This window comes from Panthera uncia (genome assembly GCF_023721935.1).
Source record: "Panthera uncia isolate 11264 chromosome B2 unlocalized genomic scaffold, Puncia_PCG_1.0 HiC_scaffold_24, whole genome shotgun sequence".
In the NCBI taxonomy this organism is placed as follows: domain Eukaryota; kingdom Metazoa; phylum Chordata; class Mammalia; order Carnivora; family Felidae; genus Panthera; species Panthera uncia.
Genome location: NW_026057580.1, coordinates 104534919 through 104555998, shown reverse-complemented (window position 1 = coordinate 104555998; position 21080 = coordinate 104534919). Strand labels below are relative to the sequence as shown.

The window sequence follows — 21080 nt, the reverse complement described above, 5'->3', positions numbered from 1 at the left end:
GTCGCTCCTCATCAGGGAAATACAAATCAAAACCACAATGAGATACCACTTCAAGCCAGTCAGAGTGGCTAAAATGAACAAATCAGGAGACTATAGATGCTGGAGAGGATGTGGAGAAAGGGGAACCCTCTTGCACTGTTGGTGGGAATGCAAACTGGTGCAGCCACTCTGGAAAACAGTGTGGAGGTTCCTCAAAAAATTAAAAATAGATCTACCGTATGACCCAGCAATAGCACTGCTAGGAATTTACCCAAGGGATACAGGAGTGCTGATGCATAGGGGCACTTGTACCCCAATGTTTATAGCAGCACTCTCAACAATAGCCAAATTATGGAAAGAGCCTATATGTCCATCAACTGATGAATGGATAAAGAAGATGTGGTTTATATACACAATGAAATACTACTTGGCAATGAGAAAGAATGAAATATGGCCTTTTGTAGCAATGTGGATGGAACTGGAGAGGGTTATGTTAAGTGAAATAAGTCATACAGAGAAAGACAGATACCATCTGTTTTGACTCTTATGTGGATCCTGAGAAACTTAACAGAAGACCACGGGGGAGGGGAAGGAAAAAAAAAAAAAAGTTAGAGAGGGAGGGAGCCAAACCATAAGAGACTCTTAAAAACTGAGAATAAACTGAGGGTTGATGTGGGGTGGGAGGGAGGGGAAAGTGGGTGATGGGTACTGAGGAGGGCACCTGTTGGGATGAGCACTGGGTGTTGTATGGAAACCAATTTGGCAATAAATTTCTTATTAAAAAAAAAGTAAAAAAAGAAAAGGGAACTTTCCCATGCATGATCAATACAACACACATCCTACTCGTAAACGTTTAATATATATATATATATATTTATAAATTATACAAGCAGCTGCTCTAAATAATATATTCCATGGATTATCAAACATTTTACAAATTGGGTACATTACATGAATGAAATCTATCACTTTTAAAACAAAGCTATCTCTCTTTAAGACAGAGATTCCCCTCATATGCAAACTATCTCCCTGCTGCAGAGAAAATGGACAGCAAAGTGGGAAGTTGCTGGGATTGGGATATTGAATTCAAAACCTTGTATTAACAGATACATGCAGCCTTTCTGCTCAGACTGGAAAAACATTTACAGTGGGCTATCTACCAAAAGTGACGGAACACAGCTTGGAGAGCTGGAAGTACATAAATCAGGTCCTAATGAGAAGAATTCATAGCCAAGAACTTCTGAAAAATATGAGACATTATCACAATCCTAAGGGCTGCCTCAGTTCTTGTCATCGGGGAGCAGAGGCGAGTCAAGGAGCTCTGAGCCAAGCCACCAGAAACAGAACTGAAAGCCAGTGGACAACAGAGACCTCAGACTCCTAAATCAAACCCAACAAACAAACGAGATTCCTGGGAGTGGGGGCGTGGCTAAGCTGGTCTCTTAGTTCCCCCTAAAGGAGCCTCCCAGATCCGGCCCAGAGTTCAGCCAGAGCCTGTGCTGCTAATGGTCTTCCAGTGGGGCAGAACTGGTCATAAACAAGACTGACATGCCACCCAGAGCCCAGCAAGGATGGAGAAGGTTCTGAGTGTCTCCTTGAGAGAAAAAAATTTCAAAATCTGGTGAATGATTCTCTGTCATGTCAGAAGGCCTGAAGGCCCTCAAAGAGATGGTGATTAAATTTAAAATCTGATGTGTTGAATTCCCTCCCCACCCCACTCCCCAACCCCCGGCCTCGAGGATCTAAATTCTCTAGCTGGAGGGTTTTCAAGAAACTGCATAGAAAATGCAAACCTGCAGGAAGGAGCTAGGCACCTCACACAGACTCCTTGAAGACAGTGGGGTAGCACAGCAGGAGAGTATCCCCATGGCCCAAAAACATGTTATGTCTCTACTAAAGAGAACCAACCACAGCTATCTTACTAGAAGGAAACTGAAGCTGAAATTAAAGGAAGGGGTTCATTTGACGTTGCAATCTGAGCACACTTCCACTTTTCTACAACCCATTCTTTAACCCATTCCACAACCCAAGAAGTTCTTCTTTGTAGGTTCTCCTTGGTGCACACATTCAAAGTGAGGACAGCTCAAAGCAATTCCAAGCCAGTGGACCTACCTCCATTGAATCCAAGATTCAATGAATCCAACTATACATACAAAGAAAGGCTGCCCTGACTGGGTTGGATATAGTTCTGGAGTGAAGAAGGAGCATGAGGAGAAGCTATCTTGTGTGGGAGATTATCAAGAGAGGTAGCAAGAGGGAGAGGCCTTTGCTGCTGGCTAAGGAGTGTTATTCCCTTTTGGTGTTTTCTTAAGACACTACAATGAAGATAACAATGGCTTTTCACTGAGTTTTTGTCCCTTTTGTTGTCTGACTACTGATTTAAGGGCACAGCTCCCTACCAAAATTGGGCCACATGGTACATAGGGAAAGCTGATACCTTTCCACCAAATATCTATTCTTTCTTTTGTCCTTCCTGCCCAGAATAGACCCATTTCTCAGGCTGACTTCATCTAAGTGAGGTCCAGGGACTAACTTCTGGCCAATGGAGAAATGCAAAGCATTGTATTGTTCCTGGAAAGTGGCCTTCAGGGTGTCCTCCTCCCTTTCCTCCTCACAGGTGGCTGGAATGAGGCCAGAGCCCCAGCAGCCAGCTTGTGTCAAGAAGTGGCATTGAGGATAAAAGCTATTGCTAGGACAGTGAAGCAGAAAGAACAAGCCAGGGTTGCTGATGACCCCAGAGCCATCCCACTAAGCATGGCATGTCTTCCTTTCCATGAGAAAGGAATAAACATCTCTCCTACCTAAGCCACGGTTATGAGGGGATCTTTCAATATATTTAGCTGAAACTGATCACAACCAACACAGGCTAAGAAGCAAATGGTGCTTTATGAGTTACACAAAGCGTTTTCTGGATCCTCTGGAGGGCTGCCACATGATGTCAGTGCCTGTGTTTGCATTTGTGCAAAAAACCTACGTTTATACCAATTAGTAGTACTACGTTAATTATTCTAGGTTAATGAGAGAAGAGCAAAGGTGGAGTTCATACATAAATAATGTGTTCATGCCAAATGAAGTCGAAACTCTGTCATGGTGCGTGTGCAAACAAAATATCTGAAGCACTGAATTAAATCACAGGGTAGCATAAATGTCCTGTCCTTAGAAAACATAAACTCAAAAGAAACTGTACAGCAAGCAACTGACCCTACACATTCTTATTCACAATGACTGTAGGGGAATAACACAACCTGGCATATTGAATTTATGTCATTAATGTGTTTATTTTTATACTTCACTGTTTTTCTAAATCTGTTTGAAATTTACAGGGGTAAAAATGTACCAAGATTAAGAAATTTCTATACAGCGTTAAGTTTGTATATATGAAAGCGATATTGTAATAAAGTTATTTTGACTCAACACAGGGAGGGGAATCTATAAAAGAGTATTTTTCTTTCAAAAAGAGATATCTATAATAATCAGGTTTGCCTGCCGACTTCAAATTTAATAGCTCATCTGGAGAGGTCCGTTTTTTCCTGGTCAAGAATTCAGGGGGAAATTTACTGCATGAGTCTTTAAAAGGGAGATTGGGATAACCTAGGAGTCAAGGTCTTTGAGCGCAGTTTTGCAACAGACAGAGAAATGCACAGAAAAACTCCACACAAATGTTGCCAACAGCCTTGTTCATAATAGCTAAAAAGTGGAAACAATCAAAATGTCCTTCAAATGCTGAATGCATAAATGAAGTGTGGTATATCCAAATGACGGAAAAGTATTCAGCATAAAAAGGTACTGTGATGGTTAACATTATGTGTCAACTGCGCTGGGCCACAGAGCCCAGATATTTGGTGAAGCATGGATGTTTCTGTGAGGGTGTCTCAGGGTGAGATTAACATTTAAGTCAGTGGACTTTCAGTAAAGTAGATCTCCCTTCCATAGTGTGGATGGGCTTCATCCAATCATTCAAAGGCCTGAATAGAACAAAAGTGACTCTCCCCGAGCAAGAGGGAATTCTACCAGAAGACAACCTTTGGACTTGAACTGCAATATCAGCTCTTCCTGCTGCCCTATCCCCAGATTTTAAACTTGCCAAATCCATAATCGTGTAAGCCAATTCCTTAAAATCAGTCAGTCAATCTTCCTGTAGCCCTCACTCTCCTTCTCTCTCTCCCTTCTTCTATGATATAATAAAATTAAGCACCTCACACCTGTGAAAATGGCTAACATTAACAACTCAGGCAACAACAGAACTTGGCAAGGATGCGGAGAAAGAGGAACTCTTTTGCACTGCTGGTGGGAATGCAAACTTGTGCAGCCACTCTGGAGAACAGGATGGAGGTTCCTCAAAAAATTAAAAAACAGAGCTACCCTACAACCCAGCAATTGCACTACTAAATATTTACCCAAAGGATACAGGTGTGCTGTTTCGAAGGGACACATGCACCCCCGTGTTTATAGCAGTGCTATCAACAATAGCCAAAGTATGGAAAGAGCCCAAATGTCCATCGAAGGATGAATGGATAAAGAACATGTGGCATATATATACAATGGAGTATTACTCGTCAATCAAAAAGAATGACATCTTGCCATTTGCAACTACGTGGTTGGAACTGGAGGGTATTATGCTAAGTGAAATTAGTCAGTCAGAGAAAGACAAAAATCATATGACTTCACTCATACGAGGACTTTAAGAGACAAAACAGGTGAACATAAGGGAAGGGAAACAAAAATAATATGAAAACAGGGAGAGGGAGAAAACAGAAGAGACTCATAAATATGGAGAACAAACAGAGGATTACTAGTGGGGGTATGGGTGAGGGGATGGGCTAAATGGGTAAGGGGCATTAAGGAAGATACTTGTTGGGATGAGCATTGGGTGTTATTATACATAGGGGATGAAGCATTGCATTCGACTCCTGAAATCATTATTGCACTATATGCTAACTTAGATGTAAATTTAAAAATCTTTAAAAATAAGATAAAATAAGTTAGAAAGAAGGAAAGAAAGAAAGAAAGAAAGAAAGAAAGAAAGAAAGAAAAAGTCAGTCCATGGTTTTACACCATGTTCTCCAACGAAACTTTTACCTAATAAAGCTGACATCTGGATTAAAAAAAAAAGTGAATTTCACAGCATGTGAATTATATCTTGACTTTTGAAGACATAGAAATGAAACTCAAATGATTGTTTTTAATGTTTATTTTATTTTTTGAGAGAGACAGAGACAGAGCACAAGCAGGAGAGGAGCAGAGAGAAAGAGAATCCGAAGCAGTCTCCAGGATCTGAGATGTTAGCACAGAGCCCGATGCAGGGCTCAAACCCCCTAATGGTGAGATCATGACCTGAGCCGAAGTTGGATGCTTAACCAATTGAGCCACCCGGACACGCCCAAATTATTATTTTTTATACTGATCCTCCATAAATGGTGAAATTAATTCTTAATTTACTAAGTGTACTGGGCTGAACAGTGCCCCTCCCCACCAAAAATATGTATGTCCACCCAGAACCTCAGAATGTGCCTTATTTAGAATAAGGGCCTTTGCAGGTATAATTAAGGTAAGGATATCATGATGATAGCATCCTGGATTAGGGTGGGCCCTAAAGCCAATGGTGGGTGTCCTTATAAGAGACAGAAAAGGAAGGACACAAGAGGGGAAGGTCACGTAAGGACGGCAGCAGAGAGGGATTCTGCAGGTGCAAAAGCCAAGGGCTGTCAGCAGCAACCAGGAGCCAAAAGAAAGGCATGGAGAGGAGTCGCCCTCAGGTTCCCCAGAGGGAATCAACCTTGTCAACATCTTGGTTTCAGGCTCCTGGCCTCCAAAATTATGAGAAGAAACCATTTCTATTGTATTAAGCTACCCAGTTTGTGGTCGTTGGTTACGGCAGCCACAGAAAATGAATATAGAAAGGCCATCTTTGCTAATGTTCAGTAATGTTACCTTATGAATAATATATACAGGGACAAGCACAGGCAATGTATAAAGATGAATAATTGATATCATTAGTCTGTCTTGGGCACTAATATTGTATGTCTCAAACCAAAAAAAAAGTCATTTGTAACTAAAATCTCTGATAAATTCATGAAGTTGGCATTCACTGTGTTAGTTAGATCTCTGTTCTCCACTGGAAGGCAGACTTAGCTTAGCATCCTATTTAAATGTTTAGGGGCCTGAGTAATTGTTGAGCCAGTCAAAACCCACCTCTCCTATACCTTCCCTACAATCTTAGCTATAAAAAGGTGTGGATCTCTTTATGCAAAATAAAACAAATGAACACACAAGCCAAATTTATTTCCTTTCCCAACTCTTCCCTTTTTCATCCAAGAATTCCGGAAGAGCAGGCCACTGACTTTGTGTCTTCTCCTTCATCCCTCAGCATACTGGAATTTGGCTTATTCTCCAAGCCCTCACCCACTACCACTACAATCTACACTACACGTGCCTGAGCCATAGATGTCCCAATGCCAAGTGCAGTGAATAGTCCTTTGGTCTCTACCTTACTGCTACTCTTGATGCTACCGGTCATAGTCTCATTCTGGAGACCCCCTGCTCTCTCAAATCGCTTGGTTTCCTTTTAGTGTCTTCCCTGGTGACTTCACTCTCCTGTTTGAAATTCTCCAGTGGCTCCCCAGGACACAGAGGACAAGTCTAAGCATCTTAGGAGATTACACAAGGCCCTGGATGATCAGGCCCCTGTCCACTGCCCAGCTTTTTCTTCCACCACTCCTTGACTCTGGAAATCATCATGGTGTCAGCAGCAGCCAATCAGAGCTTCTATTCACCTGCTTACTGCATCTAATTACCACTAGTGTTATCTCCTCCTCCAATCTCTTTGTCTATAGCTCATTTATTCCCATTCCACCCCCACAATCTTTGCCATATCCACGTATCACCTATGGTAATTGTTTTTTTTAACTCAACCACCTTTTTAACTTACTTGAATTTCTTTTTTTTGTTGTTGTTAAGTTTATTTATTTATTTAGAGAGAGAGAAAGTACAAGTGAGAGAAGGACAAAGAAAGAGGAAGAGAGAGAGAATCCAAGCAGGCTCCACACTGTCAGCATGGAGCCTGACACAGGGCTCAAACTCACCAACCATGAGACCATGACCTGAGCCTAAATCAGACATTTAACTGGCTGAGCCACCCAGGCGTCTCTGAATTCACTTCTATTAAAAGGAATATTATACGATTTCACTAGAATTTGCCACAACATGGTACAAAAACAGACACTCAGATCAATGGAACAGAATAGAGAACTCAGAAATGGACCCACAAACATATGGCCAACTAATCTTTAACAAAGCAGGAGAGAATATCCAACAGAATAAAGACAGTCTCTTCAGCAAGTGGTGCTGGGAAAACTGGACAGTGACATGCAGAAAAATGAACCCGGACCACTTTCTTACACCAGACACAAAAAGACACACAAAATGGATGAAACACCTAAATGTAAGGCAGGAAGCTATCAAAATCCTTGAGGAGAAAGCAGGCAAAAACCTCTTTGACCTTGACCGCAGCAACTTCTTACTCAACACGTCTCCAGAGGCAAGGGAATTAAAAGCAAAAATGAACTACTGGGACCTCATCAAAATAAAAAGCCTCTGCACAACGAAGGAAACAATCAGCAAAACTAAAAGGCAACCAACAGAATGGGAGAAGGTATTTCCAAACAACATATCAGAGAAAGGGTTAGTATCCAAAATCTACAAAGAACTTCTCAAACTCAACACCCAAATAACAAATAATCCAGTGGAGAAATGGGCAAAAGACATGAATAGACACTTCTCCAAAGAAGACGTCCAGACAGCCAACCGACACATGAAAAAATGCTCCACATCACTCATCACCAGGGAAATACAAATCAACACCACAGTGAGATATAACCTCACACCTGTCAGAATGGAGAACATTAACAACTCAGGCAACAACAGATGTTGGCAAGGATTCAGAGAAAAAGGATCTCTTTTGCACTGCTGGTAGAAATGCAAACTGGTGCAGCCACTCTGGAAAACAGGATGGAGGTTCCTCAAAAAACTAAAAATAGAACTACCCTATGACCCAGCAATTGCACTACTAGGTATTTATCCAAGGGATACAGGTGTGCTGTTTCGAAGGGACACATGCACCCCCATGTTTATAGCAGCACTATCAACAATAGCCAAAGTATGGAAAGAGCCCAAATGTCCATTGAAGGATGAATGGATAAAGAAGATGTGGTATACGCCAGTCAGAGTGGCCAAAATGAACAAATCAGGAGACTATAGATGCTGGAGAGGATGTGGAGAAACGGGAACCCTCTTGCACTGTTGGTGGGAATGCAAATTGGTGCAGCCGCTCTGGAAAGCAGTGTGGAGGTTCCTCAGAAAATTAAAAATAGACCTACCCTATGACCCAGCAATAGCACTGCTAGGAATTTACCCAAGGGATACAGGAGTGCTGATGCATAGGGGCACTTGTACCCCAATGTTTATAGCGGCACTCTCAACAATAGCCAAATTATGGAAAGAGCCTAAATGTCCATCAACTGATGAATGGATAAACAAATTGTGGTTTATATACACAATGGAGTACTACGTGGCAATGAGAAAGAACGAAATATGGCCTTTTGTAGCAACGTGGATGGAACTGGAGAGTGTGATGCTAAATGAAATAAGCCATACAGAGAAAGACAGATACCATATGGTTTCACTCTTATGTGGATCCTGAGAAACTTAACAGAAACCCATGGGGGAGGGGAAGAAAAAAAAAAAAAAAGAGGTTAGAGTGGGAGAGAGCCAAAGCATAAGAGACTGTAAAAAACTGAGAACAAACTGAGGGTTGATGGGGGGTGGGAGGGAGGGGATGGTGGGGGATGGGTATTGAGGAGGGCACCTTTTGGGATGAGCACTGGGTATTGTATGGAAACCAATTTGACAATAAATTTCATATATTAAAAAATAAAATAAAATAAAATAAAATAACCAAGAGAAAAAAAAAAAAAAAAGAAGATGTGGTATATATATACACAATGGAGTATTACCCGGCAATCAAAAAGAATGAAATCTTGCCATTTGTAACTACGTGGATGGAACTAGAGGGTATTATGCTAAGCGAAATTAGTCAGAGAAAGACAAATACCATGTGACTTCACTCATATGAAGACTTTAAGATACCAAACAGATGAACGTAAGGGAAGGGAAACAAAAATAATATAAAAACAGGGAGGGGGACAAAACAGAAGAGACTCATAAATATGGAGAACAAACTGAGGGTTATGGGAGGGGTTGTGGGAAGGGGGAGGGGCTAAATGGGAAAGGGGCACTAAGGAATCTACTCCTAAAATCGTTGTTGCACTATATGCTAACTAATTTGGATGTAAATTTTAAAAAATAAAAAATAAAACAAGTTAAAATTAAAAAAAGAAAAAAGAAAAAAGAAGATGTGGTATATATATACAATGGAGTGTTACTTGGCAATCAAAAAGAATGAAATCTTACCAGTTGCAACTACGTGGATGGAACTGGAGGGTATTATGCTAAGTGAAATTAGTCAGAGAAAGACAAAAATCATATGACTTCACTCATATGAGGACTTTAAGAGACAAAACAGATGAACATTGGGAAGGAAAGCAAAAATAATATAAAAGCAGGGAGGGGGACAAAACACAAGAGAGACTCTTGAATATGGAGAACAAACTGAGGGTTACTAGAGGGGTTGTGGGAGGGGGGATGGGCCAAATGGGTAAAGGGCAAAGGAATCGATTCCTGAAATCATTGTGGCACTGTATGCTAATTTGGATGTAAATTTTTTAAAAAATTTTAAAAAGAAAAATATGGATTAATAATGTCGAAGAGTTGGGGACAACTATGAATACCACTTTCACAGGGTCTTCTGTTGTAGGAAGGAGAGTATGACTATTACTGCTATACTCACTGCTCATCTTTATTGTGTGAGACAAATGCAGTACAGAATCCAAAAATATAGGAAACCGTGCCATTTGATTTTGGACTTTATCAAGACCAGAGACTAACCCTACCTTCTCTTTTGCATTAGTAATTAGAGAACAAAAATAAGTGTGAATAAAACATATAAAATGACAAAAAAAAAAAAAAAAAAAGAATTTGCCACAACAGGAAGACATCAATGAAACCAACACAGGGGCCCCTGGGTGGCTCAGTCAGTTGAACATCTGACTTCAGCTCAGGTCATGATCTCACGATCCACAGGTTCAAGCCCCGTGTCAGGCTCAGTGCCGACAGGTCAGAACCTGAAACCTGCTTTGGATTCTGTGTCTCCCTCTCTCTGACCCTCCCCCGCTTGTGCTCTATCTCCATCTCTTAAAAATGAATACACATTAAAAAAAATCAATAAAAAAATTGTTTAAATTAAAAAAACAAAACAGATATTGTACAACTTACTATGAGGAGCACTGAATAAGGTATAGGATTGTTGATCACTGTATTGTACACCTGAAACTAATGTAACACTGTATGTTAATTATAGTGGAATTTAAAAAAATGTTTAAAGAAGAAAAAGCCACTATACAATAAACACAAAACAGCATTGCTAGGTACTATTTCTTGTGCTCAGCACTGAGCTTAAGGCTTATTCTTTGCTTGAAAAGCAGACCAGCAAATGTTCTAGAGCCATAAAAACATAATAACCTCTAATTAAGATTTTCTCCTTGATGGTGAAAGAATTGAAAGAAAAATTAAAGGGAATCCATCTTTCACTTCAAAGTGAACATTCCATAGTGCCACCTAGAAGCATTTCACACGCCACAGGGGGTACAGGCCCCACGCTTGAAAACATTGCTTTATACCACAGACACGGGAATAGAAAATCATTCGATCAGACACTACCCCAGAACCACCTGTGGCATAATCCTACCAGCTAAAGAGCAAAACTTAATTGCAGAAATCAGGCTTGCTTGTGAAAGGCTAAGTGGAAAGACCACTTGCAGATAATTATAATAATCCAGGTGACATATGGTGCAGAGCTGAGGCAGAGGTCGTTGAGACGAGACGGGAACGTCCTCTACAGACGCAGGACTCAACTTCCACTGGCTGTTTTCCAGCTTCTGCTACAGCAAGTGTGGGCTACTCTCTCCCCAACACTGTTTCCGATACACAGGGTTGTCTCAGCTAGGGGTCCCAGCCCTACTGCCAATACCCTTAGCCTGGAAGATGCCCTCCTCGGACCCACGGCCCCAGTGGGCCCCCACACTGCCATTAGCCAGGAAGTGCCCCACCTCTAAAACCACTCATCACTCACTCTCACCCAGCGGGTGCTGGGCCCCATTCCTGGGTGTCACCGATGGGGAATCCCTTGTCCCACCATCACGTCCTCTGTTGCTAGACTGAGCGCTGCCGTGCTCCGTGTAAGCCAACCTTATTCAGCCTCCTGAGTTCTGGTAATTCTGAAGGCGCAGAGTATAACTGCCACCCGTCAGCAGTGACAAAATTAGCTAAAATGGCAACTAATTGTTGTACCATGTTTTATAGGATATTCATTCGCCACAGTATTATATTTTAGCTTTACAGTATCTGGAAACACGCATCAAGGTAGCTGGAACCCGCAGGTTAATGTCAGAGTCCTGACATTAGGGCCCAGCCCGCTTCATTCAGAGATGGAGTCGCATTTCTTGGAAACGGGAAAAAGCAGGGCAGGCCTCTAGTATCAAGGGAAGCAAGGGTCTCTGAGGTTATAAGGAGATGGGTGGAGTAGAAAGAACAGAGCAGCAACCCAATTATGGGGAACAGGTGCTCCGATGTTAGCCGCAGAAGCAATGCACATTTCAGGACTAGGTTAGCAGGAAAATAAACCGCGAGGTTGAATCAATCCTGACTTGTTAAATTAAGTTTCGTAATTTCTCCTGAGGACAGAAAACCGCACTCTATGAGACGGGGAAAATTTGTTGGTAGGAACCAGATGTCCTCAGCTGCAGGGCGGAGGGGACTGGGGACAGGAGGCCGGGCGGCTCACCCCGCAGCTACCAGCATCACCACACGTGGCTTCAGGAACACAGTGGTGGTCTTATTAGGACATCCTCACTTGAGTCCTTCCTCTAGGCAGCCAGCATGCCTCAGCTTCCTCGGTGTCACTCCCACTTAGTTGTCCTTAGGAATCACCCAGACTGCTCCACATTCTCTTCTCCTCTGGCTTTGTGGAGTTCAGCAAGCTCGGTGCATGAAAATCCCCAGTGCGGGCGCCTGGGTGGCTCAATCAGGTAAGCATTGGACTTCGGCTCGGGCCACGATCCCACGGTTTGTGAGTCCGAACCCTGCTTCGGGTGAGACCCCCTTCTCTCCCTCTCTCTTCATCTCTCTCTCCCTCTCTCTCTGCCCCTTGCTCACTTGCCCCCTCTCAAAACAAAACAGAAGAAAAAACAAAAAAGAGTGCTGTTTACCCTTTCCTTATATCACAGATTTCTTTGAAGAATTTGAACTGTTCCACCGAAACACGCTTATAATGAAACATGTCCCTTTCCAGATGACGGAATTCATCTCCCTGTTTTGAAATCCAGGTTCACTTTATTTATCAGTCCTAGTCTATGTTTTGGTACCTGAATGTTTAACACCAATTATAGGAACCATCCTCATCTTTCCTTCAACAATGAGTTGAATGAAGCCAATGAAGCCAATGAGTAGAAAAGAATCTTCTTAGGCCCAAAGTCAGAGGTATAGCAATAATAGTAGTAAAGACACAGTAACTTCTTTTTTTTTTTTTTTCAAGTTAGTTACCACACGGTGTAGTCTTGGCTTCAGGAGTAGAACCCAGTGATTCATCTCTTACGTACAACACCCAGTGCTCACCCCGAAAGTGCCCTCCTTAATGCCTGTCACCCATTTAACCCAACCCCCACCCCCAGCAATTCTCAGTTTGTTCTCTGTATTTAAGAGTCTCTTACGGTTTTTGCCTTAATAACTTCTAGTTAAGATTTTCTCCCTGACAATGGAAGAATTGAAAGAAAACTTAAAGGGAATCCATTTTCCACTTCAGGGCTCAACGTTATATGATGCCCTGTGAGACACCACCTGGAAACACTCTGTATCCACCACAGGACATTTGTAAACCCTGGTTTTATGACACTGATGCTGCCTCAGCACTCCTGCCGCTTCCAGCCAGGGCGGAAGCAATGGCATGCTGACTTCAGGGGTTCTACCCCCACCCCAGCACACACACCCCCCAAAGATAAGTCTCAAGGTGTGAGGGGGTGTGGGAGATGCTTACCTTGATACTTGCTCCCCAGCCTTTGTACCCCATCAGAGGCCATCCCTTGCTTCCTGCTTCCCTTATTTTTAAATATGTTCCCTCCCCTGGGCTGTGTCTGCCCTGTTTTTTTTCCTCTGGGGAAAAAAGCCTCAATTTAGAAAGGTTTCAGGAGAGGGGCGCCTGGGTGGCTGTCTGTTATGCGTCTGACTTCAGCTCAGGTCATGATCTCATAGTTAGTGGGTTCGAGCCCCGCATTGGGCTCTGTGCTGACAGCTCAGAGCCTGGAGCCTGCTTCGGGTTCTGTGTTTCCCTCTCTCTTTGCCCCTCCCCACTCGCACTCTGTCTCTGTCTCTTGAAAATAAATAAATGTTAAAAAAATTAAAAAAGAAAGGTTTCAGGAGAGAAGAGCTAATGATTCAGAAGAAAAAAAACATACAGTAGGAAATATTTCCTAAAATATTGTCCCCACTACACATATTGAAGTGTTAGCTTAATTCCAGTTTCCTTTTCCCTGCTGGTCTGTTTCCAGATTCAGAAACATTCCAAAAGTCCATTACAGAGCGCTCATCTGTAAAGAGCGAGGACATTATTCTCATCTGTATTCATGACATGCATTTCTGCCAGAAAGGATATGTGCATGTGAAGTTACATATTCTTTCCAGTGGCACACATACATGACATTTAAAGATTTTGATTAAATTCTTTTATGTTTTAATTCCTTTCTTCTCTGTAGCCATTAGAAGTCGAACCCTCCAAATCCAGGAAGCACACTGCCCCAGTCAGGGACCCTTCCTCACTTCTGGGTACACGGACAGCATCTCCAGGCCACGGGACACAATGCTGGCTGACTTCTCAGTGTAGAGCTGTGCTCGTCTTCTCATTTCTTGCTAAGCAGATTCCCGCGTGATAAACCCCTGATCCCAAATATCATAGTCACCCACACTTGGAAGAAATGTTTATATTTTCTGTACTTAACATCACCTTTTTTTTTCTTTTAATTCCAGCGTAATTAACATCCGGTATTCTATTAATTTCAGTACAGTGATTCCATACATCCCTACATCACTCAGGGCTCATCAAGACAAGTGTCCTCTTAATCTCCATCACCTCCATCACCCTTTTTTGATGGGCTTTTCACACGGCAACTATGGCTCCATTCCAAGCATTGAAGAGACGCTAAATTGGCCTACTATGCTGATTTTGTGTAGTGTTTGCATTTTTCCCACAACTCCAGAAGATCACAGAAAGCCCTTATCTCCTTTTCTTTTCCGGCGTGTCTGTTATAAGACTGCCACCCTTTCACATAAACCTCAATGGCAACGTGCAAAAATCAACAAGGGAATGGAGATGGGCACTTGCCTTGAGCTCATGGGTGTCAGCCAGCTGGGCTTTGAGCTCCGTGTTCGAGTCTCGACACACACGCAGCTCCTTCTGTAGCCTCTCCACCTTCTTTTGCAACTTCCTTAGGGTGAGATTGGCCTCGTCCCTCTCTACCGCCAAGGCCGAACGCACCTGCTTCTCCTGCTCCAACTGGGCAATTTTCTGCCGGAGAAGGTTCACGTGCAGTTCTTTGCTCTCCAGTCTTTCTTTCTGAGTCTTGAGCTGATGTGACACAAACGGGGATCTTTTTTTTTTTTTTAAATCATCACCGAGCAGTCAGTAAATATAAACGAATTACTCAGATAACGTTGATCTTTATCTGCACTTCAATTAGACTCATCTATAAACCCTCAGAAAAGGTTATTGGATTCCTTTTCTTGATTGCATTTTTTTTATTCCTGCTTTTCCAAGAACTAATTCTGTAGCTGCAAAGCATGAGACCAAAGAGCCACAGAAAATGCACAGAGAAGTAGGCTTCCCACCTCTGATTCCCTCCAACGTTATGGACACCATAACAGACATGTACAATTACTTTCAAAGCTACGAGCATGGGCTTATCAAGATCAGAATAGGGTAGAGAGACAACATCCTCTCTACCACTCCCTGGCACTGGTCTTTGCTAAAAGAAAACAGAGTGCGTGTTAGCACCAAAAACTGAGACTGAGGAATTTCAATCCCTTGGAACCAGACCGAGTGATGCCAAACATGAGAGTTGTTATCTTTTTAAAGTAAGTTATATCAGGGAGCATTTAAAGAAAGCTGTGCTTATATGTTTAAAATCTTTGAAATGGAAAGGACGTCAAGAAGGTTCCAGTTCACTGGTGTCTTTATCATCTGCCTGGCCTATACCGGCCACAAACCAAGCAGAGAACAAATTCTTCAAACAGCACTAATCACTGACAATCAAACTTGATGAAGGAATTTATAATGGATTTTAGAAAAAGATTATGGCCTCTAAAGGGGGAAAAGAAATCCTCCTGGATTGTGATGTCACAATTAGTGAGGAGAATATTAAGTACAGAAACCTCTTACATCTGTTGCAAACATTGGGGATTGGAATCGTGCAGAATTCTAGAATGTTAGAGCCGAGGACCATCACATTTTCCGTAATTATATACTCTGCACTTCTCAGAGGTGTGAAGGACAGACTGAAATGCAGCCTTGTGTATCTTGTCTAACCATGGTGGCGGCGTCCATAGCCAGATCCATTTTTAACAAAGCCCGTTTCGTGTCTCTCTAGCCAAACTCCCTTCCTCGAGCTTCTTTATGTCAAATTCCCCTCGACTGCACAATTACCCTGGTGAGTCCTGTACAGCTGGTAATTTCAATTATTATACAATATGTCAGAAGGAACGATGTTGGAGATCGGGGGGAAAATCAATTATCTGAGGAGACCTTCAGAAAGAACTGTAGCTCAGTTTAATGTCTCTGACAGTCACAGGGGTTATCTGCTGTCTTTCATAAAGTATTCCTCAAAATCTAGTATATGGAGAAGAGATCAAATGTGAATATAGCTCAGTCTATGAGCCAAGAGTTTAAAAAATGGGTCTTATTAAAAATAAACAACCTCATGAGGTAGATATCATTCCCATCTTAAATATGAGGAAATAGAGACAGAGAGGCATGTAATTTGTCCAAGGTCACACAGCTTGGTGGAACCAAACTGGAATCCCAGATGTGACCCATGACACAGCCTGTACACTATAATTCCACCACAGAATTTTCTCCTAAGAACTATTATAAGAACACATCTGTGTTTTGCTCTTTCTTTCACCAATGCCAATAATTATATAACTAATAATTATATTTTTATCCTTTTCATCTACTCATTCATTTATTTAGTCTAAACTGTTTTTAATTCTTCTTTTGAATCAATGAAAAGTAAATGCTTCTCCTCGCTCTTCTCTCCAGTGCCAGAGAGTTTATCAACTCGGAGACTGCTAGATATTCCCAAGTTCTCCTCATCTCCCTTAATAATAGAATCAGTGAGTTTCATAGGTAGGCAAGTGGTTACCTAGGGAAAGGACTACAGTGGCCGGCTTCCCTTGAATTAATTTCGGTCACCAGAATCATGGGATATAAACACAAGTTCACGTGGCAAATTCTGGAAGCCTCCATCAAAAGACAGCTCACACATGCTCTTTTGCATCCCTCTTCTTTGTCCCTTTCTTCTCCAAATTTCTGTCTGGAACCCATAGGTACCATTTTGAACCATAAAGATATGAACCACCCTAGGAATGGGAGATTAATGAGCTGAAATGAGCCTGGCTCCTTGCAAACTTCACAGAGCAGACTGGCCACATTCACCCTGAGCGGTCTACTTCTACAAACTTATGGGGGTGGGGTGGGGGTGGGGAGGAAGCACATCCAGTCATATAAGCCACCATTATTTTGGGTCTCTATGACTCACAGTCAAACATAACCTTAGGTGATAAACTTACCATCCCTCAGACTTGAAACAGAGACTCAAATTATAAATACATATTTATGTTTCCTAACCACAGTGACAAATACGAGGGGAAGTAAACTATTTTTCAATATTTAAGTGTCTCAGCAATTCTTTCTCTCAACACTAGCAAGTTTCAGTATCCCCTACCTTTCTCTGTAAATTGTGAGCGATAGTCTTGTTTTCAATGACTGCGTTGCTCTCGAGGCGGACCAGCTGCTCTGTGCGAGCTAAGACTACATCCAGGCGCATGTCAAAGCCAAGTTCAGCAGCCATCTGGTCCAGTTTCATTTTCTCTGAGAGCCGATCCAGAAATTTAAGATACTAAACCCAAGAACAAAAATGAAAATGAGGCACAAAAACGAAGTTAACAGGTGATCTCACAGACTCCTTCTCTTTCTCCCAAACTTACAGATAAGTCTCATTAAACCCAGTATGGAGCCCGACCCCTGACCCCAGTGTTTGGTAATGAATTCCAGAACCACCTTGCCAGCTCCCTGCCCTGCTTCCTGTCCAAATTCACTTGACTCTCGTGGTCAGTGATCTTGATGTTCAACGTAACACGAGACACTCTTCTCAACCCTGCCATGTGACAAATCTGGCATCCTCTGGACAACATCTACATCTCTCTGCTTTGGTGACAGGCTGCTGTCCCTTCCAGGCTAATTCAGCTTCTGGGATCTACTCATCCACAAACCTTCCATGGCAAGTTTTCCATCCTAAGTGGGCCCTGGCCTCAAATGTGGAAAAAAACATGACAACAGTGGCCACTTTACTCCCCTTGGATTCTACAGATCACTCCAAAATCAAAGCTCTCCATACAAACACACTTGGACAACGTTTTTGCTTTTTTTTTTTGAAACTTAAATTCCTATACCAAAAAAATGTCTTAAAGAGTTTTTAATGTAACATAGTTTAAGGAACAATACTGTAAAACACAGCTGTATCAATGAAGTCAAGGTTCATTTTTTAACAGGTGAATGTTACAAAATCGTTCCAGGATCTTCCTCCACTTGATTTCCTTATTTTTCTTCCAAGTTTTTATTTAAATTCCAGTTAGTTAACATACAGCGTAATACTAGTTTCATATGTACCATTTAGTGCCTCAACAGTTACATACGATGCCCGGTGCTCAATACGACAAGTGCACTCCTTAATCCCCATCACCTATTTAACTCATCCCCCCACACACCTCCCCTCTGGTAACCATCAGTTTGTTCTCTAAGTTAAGAGTCTGTTTCTTGGTTTTCCTTCTTGTCTTTCCCGCTATGTTCATTTGTTTTGTTTCTTAAATTACACATATGGAGAGAAACCATATGGTATTTGTCTTTCTCTGACTTACTTCTCTTAGCGTAATACTCTTGAGTTCCATCCATGTCGTTACAAATGGCAAGATTTCATTCTTTTTTATGGCTGAATAGTATGTATTTATTTATTTATTGATTGATTGATTGATTTTATACACACACACTCACACACCACAATTTCTTTATCCATTCATCAGTCAATGGACATTTGGGCTCTTTCCATGATTCGGCTATTGTTGATAATGTCGCTAAAACATCAGGGTGCATGTAGCCCTTGAATTCAGTATTTTTTTTATATCCTCCACTTAATTTCTGTGGTTTATCGGGCCACGCCTGACAGAGGAATGCTTACTAAGCACTTGTTGGATGAGCGAACCAATCAATGAACTTTCTGTATCATCACTTCATGATTTGGGTTCTGTCTTTGAAACTTTCTTCCCACTGCAATAAGTCTTCATCTATCTGGCATTCTGAGGCGACTATATGTTTAAATAAGTATGATTCCTGGGTGACTGAAGCATGCCAGTATAAAGCCCAGAACTATCGATACTTTTAGTCATCGAGATGAAATTATTTGTAAGTGAGTACTTTCAAATTTTGTTGAGCGGCATACCTAGAGTGTAATCTCTTCTTTGTAAGGCACGGTCACGGGAAGTACTGCTTATCTGCTGTGCCACACGGTGGTAGGTTGCTGTCTTGGGCTACAAGACCAAGGCCAGAAGCTACTTTTGTTTCCACATCACCAGTTTCTCACTTCTTCATGCTGTTGTCAGCACTCCCCTTGGAATTATTCATTTTGAAGGTATGGATGAAAGTAAAAATAATTGCTATTGTTTGTTTTGTAAATAAAATAGAACCAGGACCCTCCATGTGGAAGCATAAAGTCTCTCTTGCTACATCTACATGTGACCCATCCACGTAGCATGCCAGGATCTACAACCGGCAAAATGGGATAAGGACAGGACCAAGCCACACCCCACAGAGCAAGGGCCCATTTCAAAGATCTCGGCTATGCCTCAAAAGGGTAGGGTCACTGGAGGGATTTCCTGTACAACTTATTTCTTTGAATCACAGTTTAGCATAAATATATTCTATTCTGTGTGCACCTCAATTACCTATATTTAAACTTAAACTCTGTACAACTTTGCTTTTCACTTTTACATGCCTGTCATCCATACTAGGACGTGCAGTTCAGAGGTGGTGATCTACGGAATATATGCCACAGTGGAATCCATTTACATAATTTGCTTTTGTAACTGAGAGTTCTTTTGGCACAAGCTCAGCGAACATTAATGAGTCATTACAATGAAAAATAAAAAGGGAAGAGACACCAGTCTACCTAAAATTCTTGCTTTTTAGATCTTTCTTCACAATTTAAATACTATTTATTGACTCTTCCCTAATTGCTGGAGAAACCAAGAAAAAAGAAAAAAAAAAAAGATTTCCTCTGATCTCAAGAAGGTTGGAGTTGACTAGAGAAGACAGAAGACATTAGGGCAGTAAGTGCTGTGACAGACACACGCACATGTTGCATGAAGGAAAACTAAGTCTCTAAGGAAGGGGAAGGAGGAAATGACATTGGAAGTGAGTCTTCAAGGGACAGCTATTACCAGGTGAAGAAGGTAAGGAGAACTTTTTCTCGGAGAGAACAGCAACATGTAATATAGGATGCCAAGGAGGCCGCCAATTTTTTTTTTTTTTTTTTTTTTGCCATCCAATTGTTTTTTATAAATTTGAATGTGGATGTCTTCAGGCTCAGAGATCAATCACCACACACCCTTGCAGGGCCCTGTTAGTCCCCTGAAGCCTGGAGTTTGCCACCATAGGCTGGAGGGATCACGGGTGATGGAAAGCCTGGAGAGGGGATCTGGCCAGGTCACAGAATGCTTAGCCATGGAAAAAAGAAATCTGTAGCTGAGCCTGAAGGCCACAGAGAGCCCCTGGCCAATTTTAAGAAAAATTAGACACACATTTTATTAAGACCTCCCTGGCAGCAGTGGGGAGTTGTTGGAAGGTTGTTTGGACAGTCCATACAAATGATTATAATGTTTGGAGTGAGAGCACTGCCGCTAAATATAGAGATGGGGGGGTGACATTTGAGATATGTTAAGGAGATGGAATTTACAGTGTTTAGGAATTGGTTAAGAAGAGGGAAGCATTAAGAATGACCCTGGGGCTTTTGTCTCAGGTGGCTGGAGGCAGATTACATCATCATCCCTGAGGCAGGAGGGGGCAAATTTGTGGAGAGGTGATCATTTCCATTTTGAAAATGATTAGTGCAATGTGTTCATGGGACATCTAGGTAGATAGCCCAGCAGTCAGATTTCTTCCAATTTAACACATTATACTCAGGCGCAACATTTCCTTTCAAACTCAAATTTTCAATCAACACATCTTTTTCAGATACTCTTCACCCTCCCAAATTTGTCAAATCTACCCCTTCATTCATAACCCCACTACCTGGTCCAAATCTTTATTACCAACTGTTCTATTCTATTCTAATTATCTATTCTAACAATCCCCTAGCTGGGCTCCCTAACCTTTCATCTCTAGGCCCTCAAAGCCAGTCTGCCTTCGGAGAAATCTTTTCTTTTATTCAAAAGCCTTCTATGGCTTCCCATTGTCTACAGGATAAAGCCTTGGGCAACTAGCCTTCCCTATCTCAATTATTCTTACGCGTCTCCAGAGCCACCTCACGCCTCTGGATTCACCAGGCACCATGTTCGGTCTCCCTGTGCCTCACTGGTCTCCTGAGCAGGTCACAGCAGGTCACAACAGGTCA

At 41.9% G+C, this 21080-nt stretch overlaps 1 protein-coding gene across 1 annotated transcript in view; it reads right to left on the bottom strand.

Moving 5' to 3' along the window:
* The window catches only part of CCDC170 (coiled-coil domain containing 170), a 90247-nt gene that overhangs the window by 8491 nt on the left and 60676 nt on the right, over positions 1 to 21080 (bottom strand). Inside the window, exons 7-8 of the mRNA XM_049654671.1 lie at positions 17142 to 17315; positions 14525 to 14767 (exon numbers count right to left, since the gene is read on the bottom strand). Coding sequence (XP_049510628.1) covers positions 14525 to 14767; positions 17142 to 17315 — 417 coding nt within the window. The remainder of the gene's footprint in view (positions 1 to 14524; positions 14768 to 17141; positions 17316 to 21080) is intronic.